Source organism: Microcebus murinus, chromosome 2 (genome assembly GCF_040939455.1).
Source record: "Microcebus murinus isolate Inina chromosome 2, M.murinus_Inina_mat1.0, whole genome shotgun sequence".
Lineage (NCBI taxonomy): Eukaryota > Metazoa > Chordata > Mammalia > Primates > Cheirogaleidae > Microcebus > Microcebus murinus.
Window position 1 is genome coordinate 97,239,659 of NC_134105.1, and position 14,461 is coordinate 97,254,119.

Below are 14,461 nucleotides of genomic sequence, written 5' to 3' on the forward strand. Positions count from 1 at the left end.
GGAAGGCAAAATGAGGGAAAGAAAATGAAGGAATATAAAATGAACCAGAGAGATTCATGTACATGACCAAAAACCAAGAAAATATATTTGTCATGAAAGTTATCAGTGATCAGATGATACTAGCCACCACAATTAATATATTTTCTTCACTGATACTTATTAATAGTAAATGAATATCAGTGCCTTACTTTTATAACAGGACATGGAGCAGAGAAAAGGAAAGAAATATACACTGAGTGCTTACTATTTATAAGGCATTGTTTTAGACATCTACTTTTTCACTTAAAATTTGCAATATTTATGAAAAATAGGTATGATTCCTGACTTAACATTTAAACACCAAGGCTCAGAGCAATCCACACGACTAATGACAAAGTAGGTTGCCCCAGGAATTGTCCATGCTTTCTTCTCTGCCCTCTTCAGTATCATAAGCATGTACACTTAATGAAAAATAAAAGGAACAAAAATTTTAAAAAGTATAAGAATAAAAGGAAACACAGTCACTCTCTTACCTCTCTGGATGGGCATGGAACTTGACCAGACTGCTATAGAGCTGTCTCTCTGCTTGTAAGGCCTCATTGAGCCGACTCCGTTCATCTACTAGTCCTTCTAGCATCAGCAGCAACTGAGGAAAGAAAGAGGAGGCAATATGCAAATGGAAAAGGGAGACATTAAGCCACAGTTAATCTCGAGAAAGAGACCAAAAAAAAAAAAAAAAAAAAAAATGCATCAACATGTACTATGACTAAAAAAAAACCCTATCTTATTACTTAAGCTTTTCATAGTATTTTACATTTTTCAAATCAATGTCACATTATCATTTTTACCTTTAAAATCCTATAAGGTGAAATTCACACAAAGAAGCAAGAAGAAGAAAATGGAGAGAAAAGCCAGAAGCTCAGGAAAGAGGCTAAGAGAAAGGACCAAGAGGAAGAAAGGACAGGCATAGGAGGAAACATACATAATAGGACTTCACAGTATTCTTCATTCTATAAATATATATTGAGCACCTTCTAGTGCCAGGCTTTGTTCTAGGTTCTAGGGGCAAGCTTATTATCTAACAAGGGAAAAAGACATTCATAAATCATAGACATGTGTCATTGTGAGCTGTAGTAAGTGCTATAAAGGTAATGAGCTATAATACTGTATAACCAGCAGAGATCTAAGATAAGAGTTAAAAGCCAGATTGGAGTAAGATTGAGTAGTTAGTGACAGAAATGGTAACAGAGATAGAGAATACAGACAAATAAGTCTTTCTGAAAAGTTTGGCATTGAAGGAAGGTTAGACACAGAGTAGTAGCTACAAATGTATTTGGGGCAAAGGCTGGGGCTTTCTTTCTCTTTCTCTTTTTTTAATTGGGAAGGATTTGAACATGGTTAAATGTAGGTAGGTGAGAAAGATTCAGTTGAGATGGAAGAGACTTTACGTATGAGAGTCAGGGATAACTGACAATGTGTGTCCAAAAAGAACTGTTGCTCTTTTTAGAACTGCAAATGTCAGAAAGAGGGATATATGGCTGCTACTGACCAAAGTAGGAAACTTTAGGGCACACTCTGTGAAATACCATCAACTCACCCCTTCGTAAACAGCTGAGATTGACAGCTTTTCCACTGTTTACTTCACAGTAAAAAATAAGGTTTCTATTCCAACAACTTACCTGTTGTCTTCGGTTTCCTGAAATTTCTTGACCCTGGGATTCTACTGAAGCAACTTTTTCCCGAAGAAGTAAGACTTCTTGGGTCAGGCGTTCCATGGCTGGTATGTCTTCAGGATCAACCAGTTGCATTTGCAGATCCTAGAAGTAAAAAAATAAGATAAATATAAAAATCGTAATAAAAATAGTAGTCAGCAGAGGAACAAAGGAAAAAAATGCTCTTGAAGTAGTTCTGCTATACTTTTTGGTGGGATATTGATAAGCACTGGCCAAGAGACTCAATGTGTCCAAATATTATTTGAAGATGCCCTACAGGTATTCTAAGCTGCAAACATTTACAATGGTCTTTAAAAAGCTTTGAAATACCTTTATGAGGTCTTCTTTAATCTGTATGTTCCTGGTCAGGGACTCCATATCAGCAGCCTGCACCTGCAGCTCTTCTTCTTGCACAGCCATCATGGACTGTAGAGCAGAAAGTTCCATCTGTGGAGAGAAGAAATCCTTAAGTCAGTGGGCAGAGGAAACTATCTGTCACATTTACATTTTTAACACTGAGACAGATGCTTTTGCATACAATACCACTATCAGCCAGTAATGCAAGACAAAACAGAATATGAACAGGGCTCTCCTGGATCAAATCAATGAACCATATAGCGTGGCACCAAAGGATGTTTTATGGGAAGCTATAATAGTATGTTTCAATGACATCCTCCACTTTAGTTAGCACTATAAAATATATCAAAGCTATTTAGTAAATGAATTTATTATATTTTTAAAAGCTGGTCACTATTACCAAGTAGTTTTTGTTTATGTAAGTATATCAGCTAATAGATAAAAAAAGGACAGAATTAGAATATCTCCATTTTGGAACCCTTAATGAATTAACGGATAAAGTAAGCAGCAATGGCTGATAACATCACAAGAGATCACCAAACATTACATAGATCCTGATGGAGGAAAATGCCATTGCCTAGGAAGAAATCTTACCAAAAGCTAGTACTGCATGCCCCCCTGAACTTTCGGTGTTGTGTCTCCTAACCCCCCTTACCAGAAAATGACAAATATTTGATTATGACAAAGTTTATTAAAAATTATAATGGCTGCTAACATTTACTGAGGGCTTACTATGTTCTAGGCACTATAATAAATGCTTTGTATGTATTAAATCCTTTTAACAAACCTAGTGATCTGATTCCTTCCTACTCCTCCCCACTTCAGTATCTGCCACTTTACTCCTCATTCATGACTCTCTAGGCATGCTAGAGTTTTTCTGTTCTAGGAAAACCAGACTTTCTCTTGACTCAAGGCCTTCACTACTCTTAATCCCTCTGCCTGAAATATCTTACCCAGGGTTGCCTCCTTCTCATCCTCAGTTGCCAACTACATGCCACTTGCTCAGAGAAGCCTTCTTTGGCCACCCTAAGATGTTCCCTGTCCATGTAACTTTCTATTATTTCCCTCGTATCACTTATTATAATCTGTAATTATAATATTTATTTATTGTTTGTATCTCCCCAGTAGAAATTAATTACATAGAACCAGGGACCTTACTGATTTTGTTCACTACCTCATCCCCAGCACTAGCCCCAGCTTAGATAAGGTACCTATATACCTGATGAATGAATGAATGAGTGAGTGAATCCTCACAACCATCCTATGGGATAACCACTCTTCAATTTATAGATAAGGTGACTTCTTCTACTCTTCAATTTATGTACAAAGTGACTGAGGCTGACAGAAATTAAGGAATCAGTTCAAAATCACAGAACCAATAAGTGGTACATCCAGAATGTGAACTCAGGGAAGCAGACTCAGAGGCACTAGGCTATAATTTCTTTCCCCTAGGTACTGCACATCCACATAGTCTTTGTGGCAAGTTATTTTAGGTAATATTTTAAAGAAATATTTTAAGATAATTTAAAAAATTAGGTGTGATAAATGAAGACATATAGCACACAAGCTAGTTTAAGGTATAATCAAGCTTCCTAAAAGCGGCAGCACTTCTTCCCTTAAATATATAAAATTTAAGTTGTAAGCAATATAAATTTTACTCACATCATCTTCTAATTCCATGAATGCTTACAGTATCATTGTGTGGGCTCATGACAACGTATAACTATGCAAAGTTATTTGGTGGTTCTGGGCAACTATGGCATGTTAGGAGGAAATGCTCCTAACTTTTCTTTCCATGCTGAAGGAGCTCAGTTAGTGTAACTCCTGACTTTTCTTCCGCCCCTTTACTCACTCAGCCCCAGGCATATAAAGGGACTTTTTTTTTTTTTTTTTTAAGAATGGGGTCTTGCTCTGTTGTCATTGCAGCCCCAAACTCCTGGGCTCAAGAATCTGCCCATTCAGCCTCCAGAGTAGCTGAGGTTTAGGCATGTGCTACCATACCTGGCTAATTTTTAAAAAGTTTTTTGTAGAGACAAAGTCTTGTAATGTTGTCCATCCTGGTCTCAAACTCCTGGCCCCAAGTGATTCTCTCACCTTGGCCTCCCAAAGTGCTGGGATTACAGGCATGAGCCACTATGCCTTACCTTAATGTTAACAGTGGAAGAATAAACCAGGCATGCTTGACTTAGCCCCACCCTTGCTCTTCTTAGGAGACAGCTGCCTAGAGGAAGCCTGTTTTCACCACTGCTCCTTCAATGGCAGGCTCTTCCCCACCACCTAGGTCTGCCAAAGCCTAGTGTTGCCTGTTCCTGACAAGTCTACCAAATTCTGCGGACTGGCTAACAGGCCCATTTGATGTATCAGTAATAAAGTTGATAAAGTATCAAACTACCTGCTACTACTTTGTTTCATTTCTCAATTTGTTCAGATTTTATGTATGGAAAAAGGGGTGCCATTTATTAGGCCCTCTTCAGGGACCTCTAGCATTACATACCCATATTTGCTCCATTAAAGAAAAAGGAAAACATGAGGAAGAAAACATTACAATAGCATGATAAAGGTCTGCAGTCAGACAGACATGGGTTTTAAATCCTGGAATAATCTTACTGACAAGGCATTTAAACCAAGACTCAGTTTCCTTACTGTAAAATAGATATAATAATTAGTTTCTCAGGGCTACATAAGAATTAGAGAAAATGTATTTAAAGTGCCTGGCATACAGCAGGGAATCTAAGAATGGTTACTACTACTATCAAGACAGTAGGAGGAATGTTTAAAAATATGGGAAAATCTATATGCCTTTTGATAAATACCTAATATTAGTGGGAATGTGAGAATGAATATATATGGCATTTGGACTTAGAGGCTGATTAAGGATACATAAAGATATGCAATAGTTAAATATCGCTCACTCAAAATATCCCTTTATAGGCATTACAATTTTATGATCCTGAAAACAGGACAGAACCAAAAAGTGACATTACCCTAGATTTGGTATATATGAGAAAAACAGGAATAGCATGTGGTAACTAAAATATCTGAAATGCATAATCCAATAATGGCTAAGGTAGAACCAAAAAAAAAGAGATCTGCCCACCTCAGCCTAAGAATTAAGGAATTTCTAAAACTGGTATTTTTGAAATGTTATACACTGTCATATCCTCAAAACTAACTAAGGCATATGACATGAGTCTGCTTATAAGTAGAAATACGAAATCAAGAGGTACAATAAGATAACTCCATCACAAATATAAACACAGATTTTATGTTACAGATCTAATTATAGCAAAAAGGTAGAAAAAAATAGAGGCACTATACAGACTAGCTAGCAAAATTTAATTTAGGAACTCATGACACTGACTGATCTTCTAACACAAATGCCAGAGTAACATGTAAAGTTTTTAGTTTTAGTCTGTAACTCTATGCTGTTGCCCTAATATTTCTTCTATATCATAGTTGGACATGTAACTGGCTGTATAGGGAAGGCAGAGGGGAAGAGCTGAGGGCCTCTGCTAAGAAAATTTATAAAAACTCTATTGCTAGAGTCAAAGCATAGGGTGGGAAAAATTATCTGCTCCAGGAAATGACTTATTAGGAGGTATGTGTAATCCTGGCACTCTGGGAGGCCGAGGCAGGTAGATCGCTCAAGGTCAGGAGTTGGAAACCAGCCTGAGCAAGAGCGAGACCCTATCTCTACTAAAAATAGAAACAAATTAATTGGTCAACTAAAAATATATATAGAAAAAATTAGCCAGGCATGGTGGTACATGCCTCTAGTCCCAGCTACTAGGGAGGCTGAAACAGAAGGATTACTTGAGCCCAGGAGTTTGAGATTGCTGTGAGCTATGCTGATGCCACAGCACTCTAGCTCAGGCAACACAGTGAGACTCTGTCTCAAAGAAAAGGAGGTATGTGATGTCACAAGAGTTGAGTTTACATCTTAGCTTTGGCATGAATTAGTTATATATATTCTCCAGCACCATATTTTAAAAAATCAACGTTTCAGCTGTAAAAGAGGGCCAATACCATTTATTTTGTGTAAAGTTGTGAGCATTAGCATTAAGTACTTAGCAAAGTGCACTGCATTTAATGAGTATTCAGTGAAGATTCATTATACTCAAATTTCTCATTTCATATTTCTAACTAATTTCATGGGTCTAATGTCATAATTTTAACAGCAATTACATAGCACTTCCTTTTTTCACAATAGCTTTATAATTATTTTATTCTAGTTAGCAATGGGTAGAGAGAGCTGTGTTGTTTCAGTATTTAAAAAGTTTTAATGGTCCTCATTATAAAAACAAGAACATCTTGTTGACATAATGCGTATACAAAATGATTTATATTTTTTGCAAAATATAAGAAAAAAGGTATATCTTATATTTTAATTCAGATATTATACTTGAAGGATTATACTCTCTTAAATATAAACTATTTTAGAAGAAAAAATAGAAATTTAGAAATTAGGCTTGACTAAAAAACTCACCTGACTTTCTCTTTCTTTTTTAGTCATGAGTTCAAGTTCCTCTTTGGCATTACTCAGTTCTTTTTCCAGCCCTGCAACTGTGTCCAGGTCTCCTAAAATGAACACATAGTAGTAGTTTTAGTCACTGTTAACATAATGTGATCTCTGCTGCCTCATTTCTGAGGAATTTACTGATGACACATGACAATAATAAATACACACACAGGCTGTTCTTTACAGCATTATTTTTAACAGCAAAATACTTAAATCAACTTAGATGCTATAAAGAAATTAATAAAACATAGCATAGTCACACAATAGTACCATATACAGCTATAAAAAAGAATATGGTCTTTATGAACTTATATGGAATGATTTTCAGGATATGTTAAGTAAAACAAGCTAGGTGCAAAAGAATATATCTAATGTAGTATAATATGTTAGTAAAAGCGGGAAGAACATACACCTATACATCACATATACACAGATGATTTGTTTGCTTATTTTTACAAAAAGATATACAGGGCCGGGCGCTGTGGCTCACGCCTGTAATCCTAGCTCTTGGGAGGCCGAGGCGGGCGGATTGCTCAAGGTCAGGAGTTCAAAAAACCAGCCTGAGCAAGAGCGAGACCCCGTCTCTACTATAAATAGAAAGAAATCAATTGGCCAACTGATATATATATAAAAAATTAGCCGGGCATGGTGGCACATGCCTGTAGTCCCAGCTACCAGGGAGGCTGAGGCAGAAGGATCGCTCGAGCCCAGGAGTTTGAGGTTGCTGTGAGCTAGGCTGACGCCACGGCACTCACTCTAGCCTGGGCAACAAAGCGAGACTCTGTCTCAAAAAAAAAAAAAAAAAAAAAAAAAAAAAAGATATACAGGAAGGATATTCCAGAAATGAAACTGGTTAGCAGAGGATGAGTGGAAACAGAAGGAGGAATGGGGAAGTAGATGGGACTTTTTTTTTTTTTTTGAGACAGATTCTTACTCTGTTGCCTGGGGTAGAGTGCCAGGGAGTCAGCCTAGCTCACAGCAATCTCAAACTCCTAGGCTCAAGGGATCCTTTCTGTCTCAGCCTCCCGAGTAGCTGGGACTACAGGCATGCACCACTATGCCCGACTAATTTTTTCTCTATATATTTTTAGTTGGCTAATTAATTTGTTTCTATTTTTAGTAGAGATGAGGTCCCGAGTAGAGACGGGGTCTCGCTCTTGCTCAGGCTGGTTTCGAACTCCTGACCTTGAGTGATCTGCCCATCTTGGCCTCCCAGAGTGCTAGGATTACAGGCGTGAGCCACCATGCCCAGCCTAGATGGGACTTCTAAGTTTATCTTTCTACATATTTGACTTTTGAACTGTGTTAATGTCTAATTTTTAATGTTAGTTTTGACAATGGGAGATAAAAAGCCTAAAATTGAATATTTACATAAAAAACCTATATAGTAAATAGACAATATAACCACCCAGAAGATAATTAAAAAATTAATCCAAATAATTTTTGAACTCAGTACTCTAACTGTATATTCTCAGTGGCATAAAAGAATTACAAAGAAATCTTAAATATTAATAGATTTATTGTTGACAGTGGTATTCAATTCTGAAACCATTTTTGCATACTGTAGTATTCTGCAAATGTGTAAATATTTTGAAATATATTTATATGACACCAGGGCTCTCAATATTGGCAGAACGGAAATACAAATACAAAATGTGGGAAAGAACCTATGTTGTTAAATTGAAATTAGAGACATTGGTATCAAATCATATTAAATGTACACACAAATATATACTTTTGTTTTTAATTCACTGCTAGCTCTGTTCACTTAAAAGACATTCGTGTAGCAATGAACACACCTTGTGCCCAAATCTTAGTTTCTAAATGCCATCACCCACTAAAAGGGACCAGAGAGTTTCTTGGGGTAATGGCTTAAATCAACTTAGGCTGGGGCTGAGGCACATAAAGTAAAAGGTAATCACAGAATATCTTGTGCCAAAAACTATGGAAGGGCTCAAAAACTCATGGGGAAATATAATAGCAAAATGTCAGAAGAACAGCTTGAAGAGGTTCCTGTTGACCAAATCTAGGATAATTTGAGCATCAAATGCAATAATGACAGAAATGGATAGTAAGATTAAAAAACAAATCTAAATTAATACAGACAAATGCAGTGGGGAGATAAGGGAAGGACAGCTCTCCTCTATAGATGAATACCCACTAATAAAGAAAAAATTTTACAAATAGAAAATCACTTTTTTAAACTACCAATGTAAGGGTTCATCCAGGCAAGGCTCAGATGATACTAAAATCACTGAGTGAGTGTGACTGTTGGAAAAGAGAACTGTCAACATCTCAAGATATCAGCCAACAGATCACTTATTAATTACAAAGGGGGAAATGAATCTTTACAATGGAGAGATCTAGCAGATATAATCTTAACCAATGACTACTTAATATCACTGAGGATGATAGAAACTATCATGCACCAAGAAAGATGTCACCCATATATTAATAGCATTCCTGCCAAAAATGTTTAACTTGAATCTAACCATGAGGAAATGACCACAGCTAAATTGAGGAACATTAGCCTGGATTCTTCAAAAATGCCCATGTCACAAAAGACCAAAAAAGCTAGAAAACTGTTTTAGGTTAAAGGAGACTAAAGAGATAGGACAACTAAGCACAATGCATGACCCCTAAGAGCAAAAACCAAAGAGTAACTACAGAGAACATTATTGGGACAATAGGAACTCTGAATATAGACTATATATTAGATACTAAGATTAATACTAAGGTTAAAGTTCCTGAGTATAATAATTATATTGTAGATATGTAGAGGAATGCTCTTGTTCTTAGGAATTACTTACTGAAGTAGTTAGGAGTGAAGTGTCATGAATGTCTATAAGAAATTCTCCAATGGTTCAGAAAAAACACTATCTATATATGTGTGTGTACATGGAAAGAAATGTGGTAAAATGTTAACAACTGGTGAATTTTAATAAAAATGTACGTGGATATTCACTATACTGTTTTTGCCACTTTTCTGTAGTTTTGAAATTGCCAAAAAAAAAAAAAAACAATTGGTGAAAAGTACATTTGTACATTTTTAAAAGGCAAATTGGGGGTAAATTAAACACATCCAACATTCTTTACTCTTTGACTAGTACAAAGTTTTCCCATTAGAGAATGACTACTTGCAAGACTTTCCTATGGAATTCTCTAATGCCCAACTCTATAACATAGACACATAGGCACAATGTTTCTGCAATCTTATATCAAATTTAAAAAGTTAATTCTCCAAAGTCTACAACTTTCCATAATCCCACTTTATTAATCATCATGACTGCCTACTTCTTGAACTACCTAGGTAATATCTTCCTTGAAGATACCCTAAATGGCATCTTTTGTTCTGTGAAAGTCAGAGACTCCAATCCAAGGTATCCGTTTGAGATCTTTCTCCTACTATGCATAGAATTCAGTTGTCCTTAGGGAATTCAAGGCTGACAACCAACCCTTGAGGGTGAGCTTGGCAAATAACTCAGTGTACACTGCCTACACCCCTCCCGACATTTTAATGTAGGTGATATCAATTAACAGTGAGTAGCCCCAGCCTTGAAAGATATGCAGGAGAATGTGGCAGCCCCAAGGTCCTGCTATGCAGGTTTGGAAGCACTACCTCTTACATTTCTGAATTCCTACAAAGCTATCTGAAAAGGAAAATCAGGATGCAGTTGTCCTGGGCCAAATTGTGAACTCAGAGCGATAACCTCAATTCAACATAAGGTAAGGGCAGGTTTTCCTAGAATAGACAAGTCTTCAACCTTTAAGAAGAATCCAAACGTATTCTTCCCATTAAGGTAGAAAGAGAAAGAGTCTTGGCCACATCTATTAATACAGAGATATAGGAAGAAAAAAACAGAGGTCCCTACATGAAATAAAATTTGATACTTACCTAATGTGGACCTGAGTATGCCGGCATCCTCTTTGGCAGTCAGTGAAGTGCTATTATCTCTGGAGGGTATTTGCATTGAACTCTAAAAATTGGAAGAGTTGGGGGAGTTAAGAAGATACAGGAATTATAATCACAATGACAGGACTGGGAATATTCTCACACAATTTGGAATTACAATTACCAAACGTACACCTCAAATGTAAAAAGGAAATGCAGCTGGCATAAATATTCACATAAGTCTACAGTTCTTACTTGATCAGTCTGCTCTCCCAGAGAGGGGCCAATGGAGGTAACTTCAGTTTGTTGGTTAGAGATGAGTGCTTGGGATACCATGAAGTCTTTCCCTCCTAAATATTGGCGTAGGGCCTGTAATTCTGAATTTCTTTCCATTAGGGCTTGTACCATCTTCTCTGCAGCAGCCTAGTAAAAAGAAATCACAAATAACATTAAAAGATACTTTAGCAAAACAAAATTTGTGTTCTGGTAATATTTCTTAAAAGTCAGCCATTTATAAAAAGCCCATGGGGCCCTAAGAAATAGTTTCCTTGCTTTTGATTTATAAGGAGAAACATAGTCAAGTGAATGGAAAGAAAGCCTCTCTTTGGCAGAATATTGGAAAAAAAAAAACAACCTCAGTAGATTAAGGTGTTAAGACTTTGATTTGAAATAGGATAAGAGATGTCTGTCTTTACTCTGGGATAGCTGTTCCTTTGGCCTGGATAGCACAAAACATTTGTGTGGTTTGCTCCCTTCAAATCTTTGCCAAATGTCACCTTATCACATCAGCCTTCCCTACACATACTATCTCAAACAGCAATCTCATTGACCAAAGAGTGTATGGCATTGAATATAACCATCCCATAATATAAGGAAACATTAGAAAATATTATGGTCAAATAACATAAGCAAGTAAGAATCTAGCTTACTTAAGCCCAACACTGTGACATATACCCATAATCAAGATACTGAGGCAGGAGGATTGCTTAAGCCCAGGAGTTCAAGGCCAGCCTAGACAACATAGCAAGACCCCATCTAGGAGGAGACAAAAAAGAATCTCGCTTCCTCTAAAAACTGACTTGACTAGGACGATTATTCTGAGCTACTGATCCCTGAAAAGTAGCCCAACTAACAGTCTTTAACTTTTAGGAGAAAAATATATAGAAATGAGAAAAAATTATTACTTCTGAAATAGTTACACATCATTTTGAGATTAATATGCCCCATGTTATTATGATATTACTTAGCCTCATCATGACCTTTGAAAAATGCAATCTTTTTTTTCCTCTTAAGTTAACTCAGATTTTATAAGAATTAAGAGAAAATCTGTTGAGTGTAAAGTTTTCCCTTTGGCAGGAAATACAATATATCACCCAAGTCTTGATAATTTAGAATCAAAATCAAAACACTCAAAGACCTCATACTCCTTTCTCTCAAAGTGAAGGATCATTAAGGAAAAAAAAAACATATTTAATGAATTAATGGATACATGTTTTGTCTGGGCATCCTTCCAAATGCAAAATGTTCAAAAAATATTTCATTCTTTGATGACCAATGTAAAACTGTGGTCTACTTAATAAATTGAAGGAAAGAAACTAATGGAATTGATTAAAAAATGATATAAATACATGCACATTAACAAGGCTCAAATGCTTCGTATTTGCAGACTATTAAAGCACTGATACTTTTCTGGTTTGTGCATCAGTCCTTACTTGGCTTTCCTGCTCCCTGGTGCTCACAGACTGAAGCAGGCTTTTAATCTCCATTTCATGTTCCACGGCTTGTTTGTTTCGATCACTTAGAAGGTCCTGTAGCATCCTTTCCTTTTGCTGTAGACGGTGGCATAGCTCCTCTGCTATCTCCCTCTGCCCTGGTTCGAGTTTGCAGAGCAATGTTGCACTGAGATCCTAACACAGAAGAGACAGTGTAAAATTTCTAGAGAAAAGAATAGCCTCTACTACATATCAAAGGGCTTATAAGAATCTATCATAGAAGAATGAGATGTGAGATTCTTGAGAGTAAGTATCATATTTCACTCATTTTTGTTTTTCCAGATCTAGCATAGGCCCGGCACATAGAAGGCTATAAATACATGTTCCGGGAATGAATACTAACAAGATAGAAAAGTACCTACAGCAGCAACTCACAATTGTTTTCCAAAATAAGTTCTTTTCCTATTTGCTCAGGGCACATAATAATTAATGTTAGGTGAGGATAAATGGACACTAAGTCCATTTATTTATTTTCTCCCCAGTGTACTGTTATAGAGGGAGCACAAAATCATAAGCTGAAAAGGAACAATGAACACTGTATTTATTAGCATGGTAACAGTTTCTATTTCTATACTGAGAGATAGTATATGGTGATTGAAACTGTGGAGCCATACTGCCTAAGTCGAATACTGGATCTGCTGCTTATTAGTTATGTTACCTTAAATGACCCACTTAACTTCAGAAGTCTGTTTCTCCTTGTCCGTAAAACAAGGATCATAGTATGTCCCTCACAGATTTGTGAGGATTCAATGAGTTAATATCCACTAAGCTCTTAAAACAGTACCTGACCTAGCATGAACCCTATGACTAATAAAGGTTAGCTACCATATCGTGGATGTATTTTTTAGATCTCATTAATCCTCATATGACTTCTTTGAGAAAGATAATTGCCACCTCAAGTTTACAGGTGTGGAAAAAAAGTCCCAGGGAAGGTCAACTTGCCCAGGCACAAAATGGAATTAAAGATGGGTCACTGGCCTCCCTGACCTCAAGAGTACTAATCCAAGGCTGAGATTACATAACCACTAAACCAACTGTCTTTAACTGAAGTCTTGCCTCCACTTCTTTGTTCCTGTCATGCAGAGATGTCTGTAACTGCTGAATGATACTCTCTTGTTCCTTCTGCCAATGGCTAAATTTGGTTTCCATTTCTTCTTTCAGCCACTGGAGGTTTTGACAGGTAGTAGATAACTGTTCCACTTGCAGGCCTTTGGCCCTCAGGAGACTCTCCATACTCTACAGTCACAAAGAGAGCAACCATAAGTCAAAGGGTTATCCTATACTCCTCAGGCTAAACAAGAAATTAGATCCACCTTTACATTATCTCTTAAATTATTTTCTATCAACTTTTTTGCAAGAGAAAATTTAGTACTTAATCTAACAATGCTAATATTAATCTATTTTTGGTCTTTAGGAACTCTTATCTAGTTTGTGGGAACATAGAGTACATGATAAAATGAAGTATTTTGGAGGAAGTATGCTATGCTGTAAAGTGAAGGACTTCTTTTAAAATGACAGATGGTTAGATATATAAGCTCTAAAATAAATATGCAAAAAAAGCCCACAGTAAATGTTAATAAAGAAGTATTCTAATTATGGTAATACATGGACGTGTACATGATATTAACAAGAAAAACACAATTACATGAGCACCCTGAGAATGCTTATGTAAAAATGTGTGTGTATTGATATATATTAATATATATGTCTGAACAAGGATTAGAAATAAATTAGAACTACGTAAATATAAATCAATATTCACTGCCTCCCCCTACAAAGGTCATAATACAAAAGAAAGTAGAAGTGCTAAAACTTCTTACTTTCTCACATACAACAATGCAATTAGTGACTGCTATTTTTGTTTGTCTTTGGTTTTTTTCCCCTCTTATAAAGCAAATACCCTGGTTTTCAGAAAATGATGGAAGGGCTCCACTTAGAATACAAGTGGGAGAGGAATACCAAATCAATGACAGGTTTTTCCCTTACTTGCATGGTAGCTTCATTGGAGGATAGGACACCCCGCAGTCTCTCTAAGTCGTGATCTCGCTCTCTCACAGCAAGATGAAGCTGTCGCACTTCTTTTTCTTTTTCTTCTAGAGCAGAGAACTTTTCATCTATAGCCCGCTGCAAGGAAAGTAAGGCTCCTAAATCTCCGTAAGATTCACTTATCCTGATCACCTTTATCCAAAAATATTCAAATATGAAGGAATGGAAAACCAAACCCCAAAAG

At 36.5% G+C, this 14,461-nt stretch overlaps 1 protein-coding gene across 26 annotated transcripts in view; it reads right to left on the minus strand.

Moving 5' to 3' along the window:
- Window positions 1–14,461, minus strand: part of PDE4DIP (phosphodiesterase 4D interacting protein) — a 206,049-nt gene that overhangs the window by 54,428 nt on the left and 137,160 nt on the right. For all 26 annotated transcript variants that reach the window (XR_012918144.1, XM_076000037.1, XM_076000028.1 and 23 more), the window contains 9 exons: window positions 14,218–14,355; window positions 13,288–13,467; window positions 12,172–12,366; window positions 10,715–10,882; window positions 10,463–10,544; window positions 6,535–6,626; window positions 2,022–2,138; window positions 1,659–1,796; window positions 513–625 (listed from right to left, as the gene is read on the minus strand). Coding sequence is in view for 25 of the 26 variants with exons in the window: in XM_076000037.1 (XP_075856152.1) it covers window positions 513–625; window positions 1,659–1,796; window positions 2,022–2,138; window positions 6,535–6,626; window positions 10,463–10,544; window positions 10,715–10,882; window positions 12,172–12,366; window positions 13,288–13,467; window positions 14,218–14,355 (1,223 nt within the window). In the remaining variant the exon portion in view is untranslated. The remainder of the gene's footprint in view (window positions 1–512; window positions 626–1,658; window positions 1,797–2,021; window positions 2,139–6,534; window positions 6,627–10,462; window positions 10,545–10,714; window positions 10,883–12,171; window positions 12,367–13,287; window positions 13,468–14,217; window positions 14,356–14,461) is intronic.